Genomic DNA, 22223 nt, shown 5'->3' on the forward strand with positions numbered 1-22223 from the left:
GGACAGAGTTTGCAGTGATTCCTGGGTTTTGAGCATTATGTGGTGTGCATATATGAAGAGAGGTTCAAGGAAATTGAATCACTGCTCTGATTCACAGCTGGATTGCGGGTCCTGTGGCACAGCCAAGCACTCTTTTCCAGAGACATGGATCCACACTAAGCTGACATAACACCGATCCATCATTTGTGGCTAAGGAGACTACGTTGGAAAGCTGACAGCTCATTTTGTTTAAATACCCACACGATTTGTTGTATCCTCAGGCTGGATCTGCTGTAATATCACAACTGTTACGTAGATTTGTGAACTCAAAAATTGTGTACATTTAATGTTAGTAGCACTGTATTTTTTTCAAAGGTGATTTCACTGTGACTTAGAAATATAAGCCATTTTTGCACCCTGCCTCTTTTGGAGCTATCTGGTGATAACAAGCCAGGTGGTCTCTTCCTCTTTCATAAATAATGCCTTCAAGAATTTCAAGCTTTTATTCTTCAGATGACAGGGCAGTTTACCATATTAAGTAAATAATTCTGAAAAGGATTTTCAGAATTATTTCTTAGGCCAAGAGTTGATTTTCTCTACAGAAAATATATTTTCTTTTTGTTTGTTCCCACATTTTACATTTTAATGTGATGTTACAAACTTAAACAGTTGGAAACACACACACACACATTAATTAATTAAGTCTGAGTTATTTTGGTGGTCCCATTAGTACAAATGTGGAATTAAGCAAATTTGGTTTCAAGGCCATCTTTGTGAGAACAATCATTGACATAATGAATTCTCAGGCCTCTAGTCCAACCTTGCCCATTTCAGCTAAGTTGTTAACTCTATTACCAGCATCTTGAAATACACCCAATTCTAATCTTAACCTAAAAAAAGCAGTGTAAAAAATAAGAATCAGTCAAAAGATCACTGACTTCTCTTTAACCTGCCTTAAACCTAAACAGTAGTCAGTAAGATGGCTAGACGAGTCTACATACACAGACATATACAAACTGCTCTTCTCCCATGTTAAGTACAAGTGGATGCCTTCTCTGTGTGCTGACCATTAAAATCCTTCCCTGTATGGCTCTGGGATATTTTCCTCTTGTGTGTAATCCCAGTACAGAACTGGAACATCAGAGATTAGTGCATGCACCTTGATGTGGCCTGGTACACTAGTCAAACTCATTAGGCTAACTGACACTCAAAAAGAAGTTTTGGGGCTTTTCAATGACCTCTTTGATATTGAAGGGGACTTTCGGGTTATATTAGCTAGCTTGATTAGAAGATTCTTTCAGAGGTCTTTCATTCTTCTTTCTTGTATCTGGAGTCTGTTTGGACAAATGTTCAATTCATAAAGGAATAATGGAAATTATTAATGGAATGCACACTTTATTGAAAAGGATGTTGTTCCTTAAGATACAGACGGGACACTGTCAAGATAGTGAAAACTGTATCAACAGTAACATGATTTGTTTGTATTCAGTGTAAACAAATGGCTCTGATGCTGTACTTTTAAAAAAAAAGAAAAAAGAAAAGTTGTACCTCCTCAGTTATTCACTTGAGTTTACTGCTTGGAGACAGCTTAGCTGCCACACAAAACCCAGGTGTTGAGCTCATGAGAGCTGTTTTCATGTGTGTATTATTATCTCTGTAAAATCAACAGATGGGGTCGGGGAAGGAAATGGTTTTGCAAGAGAGCTGGCAAAAGGCTTTTTGGCACGTGATTTGGATAAACAACTTTCCCTGAAATTGCACTGGGGAGATGCAGAGTGACAGATAAATGTGCTATGCAAACTGGGCTTCCTGGATTGTGTGCCATTTTGTTATTGGTACCCGATGAAACATGGTCATCCCTGATGACTCTGACACTCTGTGTGTCTTTCTTTCAGTGCATCTCTATTTTAGGTCTGAACTTAGGTCTCACGTTGCCAGCCCAGTGTTCATTTAAGTATAAACTTAAAGACTGTACTTCTGAGGTAATTTATAAGAACTTATATGTGTGTTTTGGCAACACACATTTCAGCCCTCACACGACCCATGCGTGTTAATGGATGGTATGTGCAGTTGAAAGTTGTAAACAAGGAAGTGATCTGTATGATCTGTTCCATATGAGGCAGTAGTTATTAACTTCTTGAGCTCCTGCTTTAAGGCAGATGCTCTCATTTTCATCTAAAAAAAGATAAGAGCTTTTTTTATGTGAAGCCACCTGAGCCACCTTCCCTTATGACATTAACACAAGCAACATCTAGGTTTCATACCCATCTCATTTGTTGTGTATTCCACTCATACACCTTTCACACCTTTGCCCTGATCAATGGGATGTGAAAAAGTCCCCCCGAAAAGAAAAAATGAATCAAAGAGGTATAGTGTAAGAACAATTTTGATTTCCTGCTTGGTTTGGTGTTAAATTCACTGCTTATGTTTGGTGCAAATTAAAATAACAGCACTTGAAAACTGTAGCCGATCTCTAAAGCAAAAACATCGATGAAACCTTCAAGTACAGCAAACTTTAAAAAAAATCTCCAGTGTTTTGTTTTGTATGAAGCATTTTTCATGTTCTACCCTCCCCCATGTTTTCTCTCCTTCCTCTTTGTTTGCTTGATCCTCTCCTAGGTATCTCGTCTCCTCCCAGCGACAGCTGCGTGTTTCTGATTGGGTGATTCTGGAAGAGGGGTGGGGCTTGCTCACTGCTTCTGCTGTTTTCTAGCAGGCGGATCAGCCCAGCTGTCAGTTTCGGTAACAGGAGGCGACGAGTGTGGTCGCTGCTTACGCTGCAGTAGGAGCTTTATAATATTTTTTTTACTAAATGTACAAGCACAACGAACATACCGCTTAGTCGGCGAGCCTTATAATTTGCTCTCCGGGAAAGGAAACTAATCGGAATACGGGATTTCGTCGCTAGCGCCGTCCTTCCTGTTCAGCCCTTTGTTTTTTACTGCTTCGGTCAAGTGGGAGAGCAGCAGCGCCCCCTGTGAGCGAACAGGAAACAGCCTGAGGATAGGGAGCCAAACGAGCGGCCGAGCCTCTTGCCTCCCGTACGACGTGGGCCCCCCCAGCTCAGCTGTCCGATGCGGGGTGAGGATGAGTCCCGCTCTGGAAGCCCTCATGCAGGCGGAAGGGACTCCTTATCCCGGAAAAGGGGTGATGCTTGAGCCGTTCGTGCACCAGGTGGGAGGCCACTCTTGTGTGCTACGGTTTGGGGAACAGACAATTTGCAAACCCCTCATCCCCCGAGAACACCAGTTCTATAAGAGTCTCCCACCAGAGATGAGGAAGTTCACCCCTCAATATAAAGGTGAGTCTGTGCATCCCAAATATGAACTATTGAGCTGCCCGTTAGAGCAGCATGCATCTTTTCATTTTCTCACGTCTGTGCATGCGTTATATAAGGGTCTCATTGGTGCTTTTAATATTGCATTGCAAAAAACAAAACATCTATTACATGCAATTTTGCGCTTATTTGCCGTTGCAATACCTTAAAGTGCATTGTGTACACAACAACACTACAGAATGTATGTTGAATATTTGTAAGCTGAATACATTGGCTTCCAAATGACTCACGTTACATTGTCAGTCATGTTGGAGCTTTTGGCAGACACAGCTATCCGTTTTCTGGCTATATCCCTCATGTGCAAGGCAGGGTTTCAAGAAGCGTCAAACCTAATGGCTTGACTTCCTGCCAAGAGGATGAGTAGCCAGAGTATCCAGAGTTCTTTGACTGTGTGACGCTTTTAAGGCAGCTATAGTTTCAAGATGCGTATTAGAGGGCCACGGCAAATCTAAAATAACTGCGGCAGATCACCAGAGTAATAATTTACAAGTCATTTGAGGAGATTTCCAGGTCTGGTTTCAGGGAACGCACGCATAAAGACTCATTTTCACCCACACACAGACCTGAAGCAGGAATGCTATGTTCCCTGGTTGCATTCAGGTCCACAGCCTCTCACAGTTTCCCCTACAGACAATTACACCTAGTACATGCTGATACGGAGATCTTCAGGCAGAGATCTTTTGACGTGATGTGTGGTAACTGAATCCACGGTCATGCAGCATGGGGCTATAAAAAGGTCCTGGATAAGGAATGGGATGTGAGGAGCTGATAGTATAGTAGACGTCTGGGGCCTTCAAATGCTCAACCCCACTAGCATTTTCCAGTCTTACATTTCACATTATGATGAGAGACGGGGAAAGAGCTGTGTTCTTCTAAAGGAATGTAAGGTTCCTTATCCGCGTTTGTAGATGTGTCTCAGCAGTATCTGATGGTTTAGGGACATCTTGCAGTGGAATACTGGATTAGAAACATTAAGACTTTTAAGCAGATGTAGATTAAATTTATAAGTTAGGGATAACTTATGTTGTGTAGAGGATACTATATTGCAATTTAATGTCACGGCAGTGACCTGAAAAAAAGATTGGACAGGAACGTTTGTACCTAATAAAATGATACTGATAGCGATAATAATGTCTAAGTCAGTTTAGCCCTACTCCTGTACTATAGTCGATTTGCGCAACTGGGATGCAATAATCGCGCACTTGATATACGTGTATCACAAATTTATGAGCCCTTTTATTGAAAGAAATTCGGAGTGACTCATAAGTTCCTTTGCTGGCTGCAGTGGTGTAATGACAGTGCAGTGCTGAGGCACACATTCCTTCAGAGGCGGGGCTTCCTGCACGCTGATGATGTCAGTGCGCATGACATAAGTCAAGCCTCCGCCTGCGTAGAAGGATGGTACCCATGATCCCGGGGCCTGCCATTTAACATCCAAATCCAGTGCCGTGTTTTGTTTTGTTTGTTTGTTTGTTTTATTTTTTTGGTCATTGTAATAAACTGTCATTTAATTTTCTAATTCAGTGGCTGATTTGTAATGACTCCTACTGCTGCTTGGTTTTGGTATCATGTTTTGTGTCTTGTAACTTGGATGTCACATCCAGATCTAAAACAGTTCCTCTTGAACTGTTTCGACCACATCCCCTCCCTCCTTCCTGTCTGTGGTTGATCTGTTTCGGCCTTTGCAGCTGTGATGTTTATTCTCAGTGCAACACCTCCCCCACTCTGCCTGCAATATGCAGGTCCTTGTAGGGAGTTTTATTTTGGGGGGGGGGCGACCCCGGTGGCTTTTTGCGGGTCATGTCAGAAATTAGCATTGGCGTCAAAGTACACTGAAGGCCTTCCAGAAACATCCATTAGTCCATGAGTTTATCAAATTGTGTTAATTATTACCAACTGAAGCCTAATGTGGTAATGCATTTGAAATATGAACTATGTAGATATACTCGCTGCTTAATATAGTATCTATATTCTTATCTGTGTGTCTGAATCATTATGATTTGACACTTTAAAACTCTATCATGGAGGACTGCTTTAACTACTACAGTGTTACATTTTCTATCTCGTTTACTCATTGTGGATCATATAGTTTTCCTTGTGCAATTGCTTTTTCAAATTGTGAGAATTTGTAAATGTAACAAACATGAAAATAAAACCTCTCCTTCTATTTCTCTCTCTCTCACACACACTCTCTCAGGTGTAGTTTCAGTCAGTTTTGAAGAGGATGAGGAAGGGAATTTGTGCCTCATCGCCTACCCCCTCCACAGCGAATCAGGGGACCTGGAAAACAAAGACCCCTCAACAGACTGTGAGCCCAAGAGCAAGATGGTGAAGTGGAGCAACAAAAAGCAATCCCCTTTGGGCCCTGAGAATGACAACTATAGCAAAGACAGAGGTAGACACAGTCGTAAAGAAGACAAGATTATGAGGTAAGAGAGCACCTTTATTGTTTCACAGAAATAAGAGTCATGTTGAAGATGTGTATTGTTATGAAGCTCTGTAGCACTGAAGCTGATGTCTTTCTTCGTTCTCTCCTCTGCAGTTATAATCGTGATGAGATGCAACAGCAACAGCAGGCAGAGGTACTTTACTTTAGCCTGGAAAAAGGCAATGTGGTGTCACAGATCAAACACAACCCCTGGAGTCTCAAATGTCACCAGCAGCACTTACAGAGGATGAAGGAGAATGCAAAGCACCGTAACCAATACAGTATCCTTTTACCACATGCTTGAAGATATGAGAATTCTCAGTGTCTACTGAAGTGGCTGAAGTGTTCCCTTTTTTTGCCATGTGATCCTTGACTCTCCCTTTACAGAATTTATCCTTTTAGAAAACCTTACATGGCGCTATAGAGTACCGTGTGTCTTAGACTTGAAGATGGGAACTCGTCAGCATGGAGATGATGCATCAGAGGAAAAGAAAGCCAATCAGATTCGAAAGTGTCAACAGAGCACATCTGCATCTATTGGGGTGCGACTTTGTGGCATGCAGGTAAAGTATATTTGTAAATGAAACCATATATACGTGTGTGTTCTTTTGTATTTACTTGTTTATGTGCCGCTGTAGTGCTTATGTTGCTGTGTGACCTTTGCAGGTGTACCAGTCAGAGCCAGGCCAGCTGATGTTCATGAATAAATACCATGGGCGAAAGCTGACTCTCGCAGGATTCAAGGAGGCTCTCTACCAGTTTTTCCACAATGGGCATCGCTTGCGTCATGAGCTGCTGTCTCCAGTGTTGCGGAGACTTCGTGAAATGCAAGCTGCCCTCGAGGCCTGCGAGTCTTACCGCTTCTACTCTAGCTCCCTGCTCATCATCTACGATGGCGACCCTCCCAGGGCTCCCACTAGACCTAGACATAGAGGTGGGGAGGAAGGTGATGAGGATGAGCCATCTGATGAGGAGGAGGAGGAGGAAGAAGGAGCCTTTGGTTTCCCTCGCTCCTCCTCTGCGGGTGTCGGTGCAGGTGTGTCCGGAGGGAGCAGCAACAGTGGCGGTAGTCGCTCATCCCACAGCGCAGGAGAGGCTAGTAGCCCTGTGGTGGATGTACGCATGATTGACTTTGCTCACACCACCTGTCGCCACTATGGAGAAGACAGCGTAGTGCACGAAGGCCAGGACAGTGGGTTCATCTTCGGCCTCCAGAACCTGATCACAATCATCTCCGAGCTCGAGGATCACAGTGCAGACTGAGGCTGGACTTTAGTCAGCATGGTCTAAATTTTAAGCGTGGGATGAGCTCACTGAGCTGAAACCCTGCTACCCCAAGATGCATTATCCCTATGCCTATGTAGGGGTCTGCTTGGTGGGATCGTTGGACGCCTCTGCGTGAGGGGATAGTTTCAATGGTGGTACCTGTGGTCTCTCTCACCTGCCAGAGGATTGGGCTGCCTGTGCCCTTTTTGCACTTTTCAGAGACTGCTCCTTTTTTTTTTTTTTTTTTTTTTTTTTGTAACACATGATAGGAGAAGTGTAGTATGAGAGAGGTCCTTCAACAGAGACTCCTGTAGCATCCTAGGGCTCTCTTCCCTCCTCTCGCCCCCTGGTACAGATACAGTTCTTTATTGTTAAGTTCTCTCTGAGAGAGAAAGCCTGAGGCAGAGAACATTGATGCTGTAGGTAACTAGGAACCTGTCGTGGTGCTTTACCTGTGATACCTTTTTTTTTTTTTTCCTTGGGATGTCGCTTTGACTGCTGGTCCCCAACAGCACAACACAATCATGGGGAAGCTGATTGAACAAGCTGACCTTGGCTGGCTGGGTCAGCAGCCTTGTAGCAAATGAGAAGCTTGCATCAAATAAGGACATTTTGTGTCGATTAAGACCCTTATATGGTTTGTGTGTTCAAGTAAGCACTTGGATTTACACTTTTTGGTGGAAGAATATTATTTAGTTCAATAAGAAGGGATCTGCCTTTTTCAACAGTTGTTCCCCTGTACTTATTGCCTATAAACAAAAGACTTTTTGGAAAGGGAATATTATCCTTTTTTTTGGTCATTATCTTTTTCATCTTTTTCATTCCTGAAAATTTGACTTGACAAAGAGAATATATTGATAAAACACTAAAAAGACTATAGACTATTTATTTCAACGGATTGTTAAAAATGTAAACACGTACATTCCATATTACCACTTTAAATGTTACGTCCTTCTTATACAGACTTGGATTTCTTTTGTTATTGGAAGAGCTCTCTTGTATAACTGTGTGTTAACAGTATCTTGAAAATAAAGGCATTCATTGAGATAAAATTCATTGTCTGTGGTTTGTTTAGATTATGTTTGGGGTTTGAATTTCAGAAACAAGTATGGGTTATGAAATAGATCGTGAGGATCCTAATGAGTACCAAAAACTGTGTACTTTTGACTAATAGTAGTACTTCCAGTTCCCAGTTTTGATTTGGGAACACAGACACCCTCTGCCAATGTCAAGATTAAATCTTTCCTTTTCGATAAAGGATGTGGTTAGAGCTGGATCAGGTGACCCTGAACAATTCAATAGTTAGAACAATAGTTACGCTGCAATAGGCTGCTGGTGACTTCCCAGGATACAATAAGGTTTTCTTCAGTCACCTCCTTTTACTACTTGTGTTTATACACTGCTGTGAATTTGATCACTAGTTATTATTAAACTCTGGCTCTCTCTCCTGAAGTTTGTCTTATGTTCTGTGTCCCTCCCCTGATCAGCAGATGGCTGCCTCTCCATGAGTCTGGTTCTGCCTGAGGTTTCTTCCTGTTAAAAGGGACTTTTTCCTTCTCACTGTTGCCAAGGGCTTTCTCATGGGGTGGTAGGGGGGGTCATCTGATTGCTGGGTTTTCTGTGTATTACTCCACAGTGTTTACTGTACAGTTTTAATCACCTTGAAGTGACTATTGTGATTTGGCGCTATATTAAAAAAAAAACAACAACCAAAAAAAACAAAAACCTGAAATTAAATTGCTTGTGTTGACTGTCATCTGCATTTGAACTGGAGGCATCATATTTAGATCACAAGTGAGGTCATCTGTGAGGTAGTGGATGTTTTCATAGTGCACTTAATGTTCCAGTGTGAATGAATCAAACTTGAAGCTGCACTTCAATACACCTAAGGCTGATGGCTGTCAAAGATTGAGGAAGAGGTGACTCATAATTATCAGTAAGAGTCATTTGCTGAACTGGAACTGCTAGAATGGGGAAAAGATCAAATATCACATTGCTGAAACTAGACCTGCCCTGTAACTGTAAAATAAGGAATCAATGGTGTGGAAAACATGCGTCTTTATTTTTTTGCACCTGATACTATGAGTTTTTCCATCCATCATCCATTGTTCATATTAGGCAGGTACAAACAATGCTTTCTTCTATGAAAGTAACATCTCTCCTTAATGCTGTATAGTACAAAAAGAAAGGAGTCATTGTTTCAAAGAAAAAAACATGTTTTCATACTTGAAAGTGTAAAAGTAACTAAATAAAGGGCAGTGTTAATGTAGTATAAAAACATTAACCTTCACAAAGCAAACAATTATTTTGAGTTGAGACCATGTTGACAAATGACAAACAGTTTTTGTGCGCAAGTTGAACTTCAAAGGATCATTTTTCCTAAGAGAGTTCACTAGAGGTGTGAAATTGTGAACATAGGATTGCTTTTTGACTACACAGAGACAAATGTTTTTTCTCTGAAGAAGTCTGGGATTTTATGAAAGCTCAATTTAGTTGTTAAGCTCGAATATAGGGAAAGATTAAACCACTCCTGCCTTAATCGTGATGTGATGTGAGTGATGAACCTCATCCTCATTCTGATAAAGGTTTCAGCATAAAAAACATTACTATAGTACAAGTATGAAAATATCAGACACCCTTTCACTCTGTTTAGACAGAATTAATCTGTGGGGGTGGGCAATGAATTTTTCCAAGTGGCAAAAAATAAAGCAAAATTGAGTTCAGCTTATTGGTGCAACCCTCAACAACAATGCTAAATTCTCATCTAGCTTCTTGGGAAAATTAATTGGCCACCCTGACACAGAAAGCTTCCCAGAGAACTGGCTTTGGGTTTTTCCTTTCCTTTTGCAAGTTTGCTTGGGACGGCATAAACACAAAGATTGCTTACGCTGCATGCGTCACTGTCGTTACAGAGTTCATTATTAAGCAGTTTAGTTGAGGTTTTTGGCACAGTTGCTCTTTGGCGGTGACATTGGTGACTGATCTGCACAAAGCTCAGATTACAAACTTCTATTCAATAACAGTTCCATAGTGATAAGCAGGAAGAATGAGAAGGTGTTAGCTAGCAGCTCAGATTAGTATTTTCTAACATACTGTATGTACCCTAAACTCCACAGTGAAATGTGTTGCCTGTTAAAGCTGGCAGCTTTGTAGTCTGCCTAATCAGCTTTCTAGTGCTGGAAAAGCGTGTGGAAAGTATGCCTAGAATTTTGACACACCTACTGGAAGGGTGGAATGAAATGTGACAGAACAATAACTTTGTATAGACGTATAGCAGGTACTGGTTTTAACCTTGCAACAACCTGATGTGAAATGGGTGGAGAAAGTTAACACGAAGAGATGGTTTAATCTATTAGGATTTCTTATTTATCTTTCCATGTTGGAAAAGTAAATATGGTGAACAGGTTCTTCCATTCTTGCGTTTGTGTGTGTGAAATAAGATGTGACTTTAATTTAGAATTAAGGTTGGAGAAGCCTGTGACCAGAAATGAGGAACAGAAATACCTGCTGAGAGGAAGCAGTTCAAATTACAAGAGAAATGAAACAGAAAGTCAGTCATGCAAATGATCTGATGCCACAAGCAATCATCAAGCTTAGCTTCATTCACAACTGGTTGGACTCAAAGCCTCCAATTGACCCACATTCTCCTACTTTGTGTGCAACATTCCTCTCCCTTCTTTAGTTGTAGTTAAAATTCTGTTTATGGACAGAAATTCTAGGTGCAACCAAGGGGTGTGACAGTGTCTGGCCTTGGAGGCCTCAGGATCACCTCTCTGCTTTTTGCAGAAGATGTGGTTCTTTAGGCTTCATCAAGCAATGGCCTCCAACTTGCAGTTTTTAGCTGAGTTTGAAGTTGTTACCACTAAACCTCAGTCCATAATGAATTTAAGTTGAGCTAATGATGTAGCATCCATGAGCAGCTATCAGTGCATGTACATTTGTGCATGGTGCAACTGCAGTGCTCTGCAATTTCATGGCTAAAGCACTAGTTAGCAGTGAAGTTTCTCTCTTAGAAATGATCCGTTCACTAGAAAAATGGCAGCAGTGGAAGAAATAGCCAGAAATGGCTAGGAGTGATTGAGGGTTGCATAGACGTGCTGTATAGTTACATTTCCCGGGAGGTGCATGTCAGGTTTTGGCATTAGTTGTGGTTTTGAGACAGGTTTGTGGTCATAGCATACCTATGGTGCAGACAATTTAACATAATGTATTAATCCCATATCAGTTGAAAAAGGGTGGAGTGCCCACTCCAAATTAGAGAGGAATTTCTGTCCCAAGTGGAGAAGCTTCATTATTTAGGGTCTTGTTCAAGAGTGGGGGGAGAGTAGAGAAAGAGACTGACAAACAAATTGGTGTGGTGTCAATGGAAGCTGCCTGTTGTGGTAAAGAGAGAGTCAAGCATAAAAGCTCTCAGTTTGCCACAGGCTTTACGTAACGACTGAATGAATGAGATCATGAATGCCAGCAGCAGAACTGGCCTTCCTCAGTAGGATGTTTGGGCTGAGCCTTAGAAGTAACGTAAGGAGTATGGTCGTGAGGGGCTCATACTGCTCCATATCGAAAGAAACCAGTTGAGGTAGTTTGGGCATCTGACAGCGGCACTTTTTGGGTTTCTTTAAGGTGAGGGGATTTGGCATATCCTACCTGGAGGAGATCTCAGGGAAGATCCAGGACACACTGGGAAGATTCTGTCATTCGGCTGGCTTGGCAACAGTTTAGTGTCCCACTAGAAAGGTTCTAGGAGGTGGAAGAGAGAGGTCTGAGCATCTCTAACTGGACTTCTACCCCAGAAGACAAGTAGCAGAAGATGGATGGATGGATGGATGGATTTCTTATCAACAATATATTGTTTTGACATTTGTTATATCAGTTGACTTCTTATCTGTTGGCCCTGCCCACTATATTAGGGGATTCGGTTCAGTGAACATCAACTCAGGAAGGTAAACAGAGATGCAGTCAGTTTAGGGGCAATGATAGTAGGAGGCATGAGAGGAAAGAGATTATAATTTCCTCGTTTCAGATCTAAAAATAACTTCACATCCGCTGCTCATGTGCTGCCTGCTGCAAAACAGATTTAGATTAATGTTTTTCTCCTCAGTGGAATATACTGCTGTTTGTTTATATGGGTTTTGTGATGAAGCTGAAAAAGCATATGCAATCAGCAAAGAACTCAGAGTGGATACTTTGATTTGCTATATTTTTAACTTTTTGCATTTTGGGGATGAGTCAAACTGTTTTGCTGTGATGACATGACATGGAGCATGACATGGAAAGACACAAATTAGAAGCATAATACCAACAGCTTTGTAATAAATGTGATCAGGTTGAAGGTTACTAGATCAAAGTAGGGTAAGGAGACCTATTCAGGCCAAGGATGTAGGAAAGCACTTGTTATTATGTAAGATATTGTGTCATTAATCATACTCTAATAATGCATGAATGCAGCTCTCTTTGCATACGTGAAGATAAACACATAAGTGTTTGTGTTTATTTGGTGCAAGGAAAACTGCAGTGCATATGTGACAGCCTTGTATGCGCTATTACAGCCTTTACTGTTCAAGGGTTATAAATGTTCCTATCTGATTGCGTGTCAGTCCAGCTCTGTGTGCTTGAATGACTTTGAAAGGCATTTTGTTGCAAACACTGTCTTATTCTTCACAAAAGAAGTTGCTTCTCAGCAAAACAAACTACCAAAACTGGATTTGAATGCTACATGGCACATGCACTCTACTCCTCCCTCCAGCAACAACAGAGAATAGTGTACTATTTCAAAAAAGCACAGAAATAAGCAGAAAAGCAGGATGGTGTCTTCAAACAGTGGACAGAGAAAGGTTTCTTTGCCCCAGGTGCTATTTTACAAAATGATTAATGTATGAAACTTGAAAGCCTTAAGATGAAATATGGCTTGGAGAACAAAGATTTCTTTACCTTTCACCGCTAATTTATCAGCGGTAAAGCCCAGCAGAGATATGAATAGCATGAGTGAAATTACTGTTTGCATACTTCCAGTGTACCTTGTATTATTTCAGTGTTCTACAAAGCCTTAGGGTAGAAGTGCAACATTATACTACAAGAAGAATTCAAGATTTAAGTTGAAGATGGAAAAAATGCATAGTATACTGCCAGTACCTATTACAGAGATTTTTCCTTGCAGATTATTTAAGTTATAAATATATATTAAAAGGAATGTGTTTAAAACCTCTTATTCTAGAGAGACCTGGCAGTAATGTACAGATGTACAGAATCTCCATAGCAAGCAATACATAAGAACTATAAAGCTTATGCATTTCATTGTGTAAAGCACAATGAAATACCGTAACTAACCACCTTAGGTAAAGATCAGGTGCATTCATATAAAGCAAAGGTATCAGATTTACTCCTAATAGAGAAACATAATTTATGTTTGAGCTTTTTAATGTGAATTTTAAGTAACAAGTTCTAATCTATAAAGATACCAAAGTACTTACTGTCTATGTTGTGACCATATCAGTTCAACCCTTTGATTGGTTTTGATTAGAGGAAGTTTCGATGGCTTTGCCATTTCAAAATAACATGAATTTGCAATTGCCTACATTTAACACAAACTCTAGCTGAGTTAAATGGGACTGATCAACATTAAAGACAGGCTGCAGAAATTCAAGGGTTTGTATTAGTGACGAACAACAAATAACTGCGTCGCAGCGCTTCATATATCTACATATAGAGAGACAGTCAGCGGTTCTAATATAGAGCCCTGACCAACTTCTTTGTCTACAAGGGGGGAAAGAGGATGAAGACCAAGCAAAGTAAACTCACTGTTCTGGCCAATATTGTGAAGTCTGTTAAGCAACTGTGTCAGAAACCTTTTACAAATTAAGAAAAAGAATGAAACAGCTTTTTTTTTAATCCATCTCATTAACAGGGTCAATTTTCATGTTAATAGCAGCAATTATTGTCGAATAGAATTTTCGTCTAAAAAATCTTTTAATTGTTCACTGATAAATTTTTCAAGAATTTGCTAAAACATACAACATAGCTATTGGCCTGCAGTTGTTACATTTTATCTCAATCACTTTGATGCAGTTCTCACATCAGGAACATATCTCTACACCCACAATAGCCTTTGTCTGTTTGTACATACTGCTATTGTTGCTATTGTTACTTCACTGTTGAAGATTTTTTTTTTATTGTGCTGATCCATTTCTCATCTCAATTGCAATACTCATCAAAACAGTTTGTATTTTTTTAATCAGTCAGAACTACTCTCCAACATTTCATTAGTGTTTTCAATCAAATTAATTCAAACTTTGTTTCATACATGTATGAAAGCATGAGACCAGTCCTGTACTGATGGTAGTAATGAAACTGTCTTTCAACTGAAAGCAAATACACACATGTTCATGTCTTGTATCACATGTGCATATCATGGCACTCCGAATTATACACAAGCATGTACGTATACATATGCGACTTTACTTGCTTGTGAGTGGAACAGTGCGGATTGCCAGTAAAACTGTGCAGAATAAAACCCCCATCATCTCTTAAAAAATCCACAGGGCACAAGAGCAGGACCCCCTTGATCAGTGTGCAAACACTGTTTAGCAGATTATACTTTGTTTCCAAAGTACTTTTTGTTTATTGATAGTGATTTGTACAGTGCTGTGAAATTCTTCAGTTTCGCTTGTTTACTGTATTGTACTGTGTTGTATGAACATTGAAGAGAAAATAAAATTGTTTTGTCCAAGTTACACATGTGATACTGAAATAAGCTTTTCTGGAAAATTCACTTTTAGACACACTAGTCCACTATACTCCACATAAAAGAATAGTCAGATACAGCATGCATTCAAAGTAAATGAAAACTGCTAGTCATTATGACAAAGCACTGAAACATTTTCAATACCCTGCTTTATATAGGCTCAACGCAACTTGTCAATTTGGTGAGAATAACTCATTGGTTGACCAAAAAACCCTTTATCTTGACATGTGCATCTTCAATGTTGGAAACTTCAAAATTAACATGGGCCAAAGCAACTGACAAAAACTGTTACAGCCTTTTGCAAGTTAACTGTTGCATGTACTATGAGCTATTTTGGGAAATGCATCTTTAGTGCTGAGAACTTAAGAAATGTCCGACGGCAATTTAGAAAATGGTAAATGCTAAGGAAGCAAAGTGTTTTACCATATTCAAAAGCACAAAATAAGTACAAATAAGATTGTCTCAACAGGCGCATATGTTTTTTTTTTTATAAAAGAACTCAAACTGCTGTGGATAAAAAACACACATGTCATATTTTTTTATGACATCACAGTATTTTATGCAACCCTCCTTGAACCGTACATAACAGACTGGTCAGATAAGGCTTCGCCACCAGTAGGAATAAAATTATGGTTGACTGTCAATTTATGATCCTATAAAGCTGAACACACTCTGCTCTGCCAGTTCTTGTCCAATTTTCATATCAAGCGAGTGGGGTCACAGTCACTTGATAGCTGTGCTATAACTCTGCTTGCTCTGTCTTATCACTTCTTTAACTTTTGGTCCTGGTTAATTAATAAACACTTGATGAAATGTATAACTTTATCCAAGCAGGTAGGCGGGTTGAAATGATCTCAAGGGTCGAGGAACTGAAGGACAAAGGAATGTCTGTGAGACTGAACAAAAATGGGACTGGGGTTGTGTAAGTCCTTATTTTCACAGACTGTTGTCTGTTCTCAGGGTTGTGTCAGGACATCAACATCAATTTGAAAATTTATTTATATAACTTAATCCACAGTCTGTTGTCTGTGCAATTACTTTGTGCTGTCTGTTTCTCATTCTAATGCAGACTACAGACTTAATGGGTTGCCGATTAAAGCAGAAGTGAACATAGTGCGTAATATGTCAGACCACAATTAGCCTGTAGAAAGTCTATGGTATGGATTGTTTAAGTTTCTTAAATGAGTGCCATTTTTTCAAAAGAAATTCCTTCATTTGGTGTTTTGGCATCAGAACAGAAGGGCGCTGCTCATCTAAACTCATTTGTGATGACCTTTTCTTGTATAGAGGGCAGTGAATCCAAACTGCAAACAATATATCTCCCACAGCATGAAAGAATCAACAGATGGGATCACTGTAACCTTTAGGGCTATACTAATCTGATATATCTAAATCCAGGTGTTTCTTTCAATTTGTTACTCATCTGTAACTTAAAACTGTTAATAAACATGAAGTATTTTGTTCATAAATAATCTATAAGGCTTTATGTGGCATTTTATGTGGCATGGGACCTGTGTGTGGTTCCGACTACCTTTTGGCCTGATTTATTAGATGTAACTGTAGTTGACAAACTCAAACTTGCAGACATCCACTGTGAAGATGAATTTTCTTTATATGACGGCTGAAGCATGTTAAGATGTGATGTGGGGGCAAGACTGAGTGAATCCTTTACGTGCACTCTAAAACAGAAATCCTTTTTGTCAAGTAAAAAACAAACAAAAACAAAAACCCACGCACAACCCTAATACTACACAGGTACACTCATTCTCCCCGAAGCAAAAACCAAGTGGACTGTATGACTCTGTATGCTTAAAATATCCCAGACAAGATGAGACACATACTAGAGAAGGCGTTGAGTGTTCAACTCAATAATCTGGATTAAGCCTGATGACTACAGCCCCGTTAAAGATGATTAACTCCTGTGTGGTTATGTTCTGGATTGTCAGTTACAACACATTCCCTGGTCAGTGGGACTGTTTTTGGTTTTCTGCTGGGTAACTCTTTCCATGGAATAACTGCATTTCTCATGGATGGATGGATTATACTGAATATAATGAGCAAATATGTGGGTGGAGGAGGTGAAGGCAGGATGTTTCTATGATGAACACACCCATACATTTGCAGTACAATGATGTCAGCAAAAAACCTTTAAATTATATATAATTGAACAATGGCAATAGTTTCAAGGAGTATTGGCTAATTCGTGTGTCCTAAAGAATTAGTTTAACAGGATGTCTCAATTTTAAAATCTTCTTCATTGCTTTCTTTTAATTGTGCTTTTAAAAAACATGTTATATGTTCTGACCAGATAAATCAATTTTTCCTCAGCTGGTTGTCTTGTTTTATCTCCAAGAGATTTAGATGTATCCTTACAGTATTATTAACATCCACAGTGTTTTTTAGACATTTCATAATGATTTTTTATTAAAAAGTAACCTAAGCAGTTCTGCTCAGTGGCTGTCAAGGTCATGTTTATGTTCAGAGTAAAGATGTGGAAGAACCTTTGAACAGGTTACATAAGACAGGTACAATGAGGCTGAACTGAGTACAGCTGCTCTAATGAGATTAGGAGGACAAAAGCAAAAAAGAAAAAATACACAACATCCCTGTCCCCATTTTGTTACACTGACATTTAAATGTGCCATTATTTACTAAGTTTTATTGCTAAATAAGACACCCAAAGACATATTTATATATCCTCCTTAAACTCCGTGATCTCTATTTGTAAAGTGAGTGTGACCTAACAGCAGCAGTAGGTGTTTCAGACTCAAATTTCTTGTATTATTGGATCAATCGCTAGGAAATTTTCATACAGATATTCATGAGTCCCATGTTTTGTATCTTGCAGATTTTAGTGGACCAGCAAATTGACATACATAACAACAACTCCTGGACATTCCTGTCGCTTTCTGGATCAGGTTTATCAGGTTTAACATGCGATTTTTCCCACCATAACACAACATATAATAATGTGATGGCACTAAGTTAATGACAGTGTTTGACGCAAAACTATTTACAATCCTGTGCTTTGTTTTCAGTGATAATTATCATGGCATGCTGACTCACTGAACTAAAAGTCAGCATTGTTTTTGTTGGTATTTAGCTCAAAGCACTGCTGTGTTTGCTGTGTTAACTGCATTGCTTCACAGAGCTTCTCATCTCCGTGTATAGCTCTTTAATCCTTTTAATTGGTTTTCAGAACTTCTCTAAGAATATGCTCTTTCTGCCAGGTTTAATTATTTTTCGTCAACCCTCTTAAGACTACGTAAGAAATGTCCTTCAGAGAGGAGCTAGTGCTCTTTAGTCACTAAGGGTTTATCTAGCCTGGAGTTTAGGGTCGAGGACATGGCGTTCTTCTGTGTGCTGGATCAGTGCAGCAGATTACAGGAACAATTTAAATCAACCAGTTATAACACACTGACATTAGCACCGGATCTGTAGCAGTTACATTTTAAACAGACCTAGTGAAATACTATATGTTAGCAGTCTGTGGGTCACCAAGAGTTCAGATCAGCTGTTTGCCTGAGACACAACCTGTTTATTCTGAGCAGTGAAGGCTTGGCTAACTTTAGAGCAAGTGGGTGAACCTAAATTTAAATCAGTAATTAGAGGATTTATAGCATAATAAACCAGTATGCTGGCTAAACAAGCTTCAACAAGTTCTCCTCAACAAACTTCTCCTTACTGACAGACAATTCGTGGGGTACAGGAGACGGCATAGAACATCAGCATGTGGCCTTATAAATCCCCTGGCGACTAACTCTATCTCTCTCACAGTCAGCTATTAGTGTGACCATCTGTTTTACACACACAAACATGCAAGTCAGTTCAAACCCACACAAATTCATTTAAATTAGAGAAAAAAGTGGATTTTTTGATGTCTGTGTGCTTTGAGTGTCCTGGTTTTTGATGGCAGGTAAATTAATGTCTTGATGCATGCTCAACCATCCAGGTAAGTAAATCCCTAAAGGTTGATTCGGTTCATCTGGACGTAGCGTTTGCAGTGGGAGAAACGTTTCCCCAACCTTATAAACAGTACATTGCACAATGACTGAAACTAGCACCACTGAATGAACAATGGGCTGGGAGGTCAGTTTCTTGATCATGGAGGTGAATTAACTGGCAGACTTGCATGAGAGGAGGGCGGACCTCCAGGAACAAAACAAGGAGTGAGATGAATGTGAGACAAAAAGGAAGGAGAACAAACATTCACCAGTATCAGTCCAAGGAACTCAAAATTCCTTCATGCTCATATTTCAATGAAATCAAAGACTCTTGTGCAACACCAGCTGCCAAGGAACTTTTCTTTGCATGTGTTTTTGTTCAGCTTGAGTATTTGTGTTCACAGTGACCATGTCACAAGTCACGTTTACAATTCATATAATGATTTGGGGCACTAGTTCAAAATGTTTTGTTCAAAACACTAATCTTTTCTTTTTAGATTTAAATAAAATGTATGAATAATTCTGAGATCTGACAACGTACTATGATATTATGTGCTACTCCTCAATGCTGAAAGAGCCAGTTGAGGTGGTTTAGGTATTTGATTAGGGTACCTCCTGGGCGCCTCCTGGGTAAGGTGTCTTGGGCATGTCCCACTGGGAGGAGGCCCTAGTGCAGACCCAGGACACACACTGGAGAGATTATATTGCTTGGCAGGCCTGGGAACACCTCGATGTCCCCCTGGATAAGCTAGAGGAGGTGGCTAAGGAGAGGGAGGTCTGGACCTCTCTGCTTAGCCTCCGCAACCCAGCCCCAAATAAGTGAAAGAGAAAATGGATGGATGGATCTGACAGTATAAAAGTCCTGGCCAAATCTTGTGTTTGTGAGAGGCAGCCAATCAGGAGAAAGTTAAAGTTGCAGGGTGGGTTGCCTCTCACTTAAAGTGAGAGTAGTTTTAGACAGTTGGTGTTAAGAGGCTGCACTAAAGCCCAGTCTAAGAATGGGGAATTGGTATAATAGGTCCTCTTTAAAACATACAGGGAACTGATCTGGAAAATGTGGAATTAAAAAAAGAAATGACTAGAAGAAACAAGAACATCCTCAAAGTTACTATGCGTTTCACCTCCATGTAGATCAAAACCTTGTTTGCGGTTGCAACAAATCGCCACTTTAATTACATAATGTTGTTACCTTTAAATGCTATTTGTATCTAAACCAGAAGCATCAAATTAAAGCACAAATAGTGGAACCCTTGTATATGCTGACGTCATTGCACACCACTTAAAAAGAAAGAGCAGATATATTAATCTTATTCATCATTGTTAATACTGATGCTGGCCTACTGTTTTGCCTTTACTGACTCTATCAACTGCTCTGGTTATTTTGTAAACTCCTTTGTGTATATTATTTTGTCTCTGTTGACAGTGAAACTCAAAAGGAGCTGTACCACTTTCTTGACAACCCTGTATTGCCTGAGCTACATTTTTGCCTCTGGTCAGCGGTGCCCTCTGGTGGAGAAAGCCATGTTTCAGCAGTGGAGGAACAAGTAGTCAGGTCGATTTTAAGCAAAATAGTAATATTTTGTACAGTTTATGATGCAGTTAATGCTTGATATTGTAGTACTTTGTATTATATGCCCTCAGAAATAAAATAAGTCATTATGGAATAGCCTCTTTTGAGTGTTAAACTGCTAAATCGAACAGCAGCAGCAGCCCAACCCTAATGGTGCAGGAATATGAGGTGAGGTGCACACTGAGGGCAGTGAACCCCAGGAAGGCCGCAGGTCCAGATGGGGTGTCTGGAAGGGTTCTAAAAGAATGTGCAGACCAGCTGGCTGGGGTCTTCACTAAGATCTTCAACACTTCACTGTCCCAGTCCTGCATCCTAAAGTCGGCCACAATTGTCCCACTGCCAAAGCGTACCGACATTAGCAGCCTCAACGACTACCGACCAGTTGCTCTAACACCTATTATTTTGAAGTGCTTCAAGAAAGCGGTCGGACATCACATCATGTCCTGCCTGCCACCCACACTTGACCCGCTCCAGTTCGCATACAGAGCTAACAGACCAACTGAAGACGCCATTGCTACAATGCTCCACACCACCATCTCTCACCTGGAACAACAAGGGCGTTATGCCAGGCTGCTCTTGCTGACTTTAGCTCTGCTTTCAATACGATACTCCCGGACAGACTAATAGTTAAACTGCTGGTTATCGGACTTCCTTCTACCACCTGCCGCTGGATCAGAGACTTCCTGTCAGACCGTGTACAGAGAGTTAGAGTGGGGCCTCATCTTTCCTCACCCCTCAGCCTTAACACCGGCTCTCCACAAGGCTGTGTACTGAGTCCTCTACTATACACTCTGTACACACATGACTGTGTTAGTTCCCACCCAGACAACGCAGTCATTAAGTTTGCAGATGATACCACCATGGTGGGGCTCATCTCTGGGGGAGATGAGACGGCATACAGAGCTGAGGTTCAGAGGCTGTCAGATTGGTGTGTAGACAACAACCTGGACCTCAATGCCACCAAGACAAAAGAGCTGGCAGTCGACTTCAGAAGCAGGAAGTCTGAGCTACAGCCTGTCAGCATCAGCGGGGAGTGTGTGGAAAGGGTGTCCAGTTTCAAGTTCCTGGGTGTGCACATAGACACAGACCTCCAATGGAGCTCAAACACCTCTGCGGTTTTGAAGAAGGCCCAACAGCGTGTCCACTTTCTGAGAATCCTCAGAAAAATGGACCTGAAGAAGGAGCTGCTGACTGTCTTCTACCGCTGCTCCACTGAAATTGTGCTGACATACTGCATCTGTGTGTGATTCTCCAGCTGCACCATGGCACACAAAAAGGCACTTCAGAGGGTCATTAATATGGCCCAAAAAATCATTGGCCATCCTCTTCCCTCCCTGAAGGACCTGTACAGCACTCGCTGTCTCAAGAGGGCACACAGCATCCTACGGGACTGTACACACCCAGGACACCGGGTGATTAAGCTGCTGCCGTCTGGCAGGAGATTCAGGCTGCTGAGGTCCCGGACAAACAGACTAAAGGACAGCTTTTACAACAGGGCAATAGCCCTAATCAATGCAAACAGCTGACCTGATTGGCTACCTACCTGAACTTTTTGGGGGGTAACAACAATAACAATAATAATATTTATATTTAGAAAAGGTGCAATAGTAATTATTGTGCAATAATAACAGTGTGCAATACACATACACTTATTCTTCATTTTATTACTGATGTGTCGTGTTGTGTTGTGATGTAATGTGTCGTGTCGTGTCGTGTTGTGTTGTACGTAGTGCCAACGGGGGACAGTTTTTCCAATTTCATTGTACTATTGTACTATGTATGACTGTGCAATGACAATAAAGAGTTAAAGAGTTAAATAGGATATCATCATCAACGACAGTGGTGAGGTATAGGAGTAACAGATGAGTTCAGGCAGGAGTCTCCATGGACTAGAGTAGGTAGGGAGTTTTATGCATATAGCTAGAGAGCAGCCATTTAAATAATACCCCAAAGGCAGAGGA

At 40.6% G+C, this 22223-nt stretch overlaps 1 protein-coding gene across 1 annotated transcript; it reads left to right on the forward strand.

The window, feature by feature from the left end:
- Positions 1–2720: 2720 nt before the first annotated feature.
- On the forward strand, positions 2721–7265 carry ip6k2b (inositol hexakisphosphate kinase 2b). Its single transcript, XM_063474163.1, has 5 exons — positions 2721–3280; positions 5514–5745; positions 5859–6025; positions 6132–6307; positions 6411–7265. Exons 1-5 carry the CDS (start codon positions 3067–3069, stop codon positions 7005–7007), a joined length of 1386 nt encoding a protein of 461 aa, XP_063330233.1. The 5' UTR covers positions 2721–3066; the 3' UTR covers positions 7008–7265.
- Positions 7266–22223: the final 14958 nt, after the last annotated feature.

This window comes from Pelmatolapia mariae, linkage group LG5 (genome assembly GCF_036321145.2).
Source record: "Pelmatolapia mariae isolate MD_Pm_ZW linkage group LG5, Pm_UMD_F_2, whole genome shotgun sequence".
Lineage (NCBI taxonomy): Eukaryota > Metazoa > Chordata > Actinopteri > Cichliformes > Cichlidae > Pelmatolapia > Pelmatolapia mariae.

Bases quoted from the DNA above. Each gene is read 5' to 3' on its own strand.
- ip6k2b (XM_063474163.1), top strand. From the start codon at position 3,067: ATGAGTCCCGCTCTGGAAGCCCTCATGCAGGCGGAAGGGACTCCTTAT. The intron at 5,746-5,858 runs GTAAGAGAGCAC...TCTCCTCTGCAG, and splicing joins AAAGAAGACAAGATTATGAG to TTATAATCGTGATGAGATGC. The intron at 6,308-6,410 runs GTAAAGTATATT...TGACCTTTGCAG, and splicing joins TGCGACTTTGTGGCATGCAG to GTGTACCAGTCAGAGCCAGG.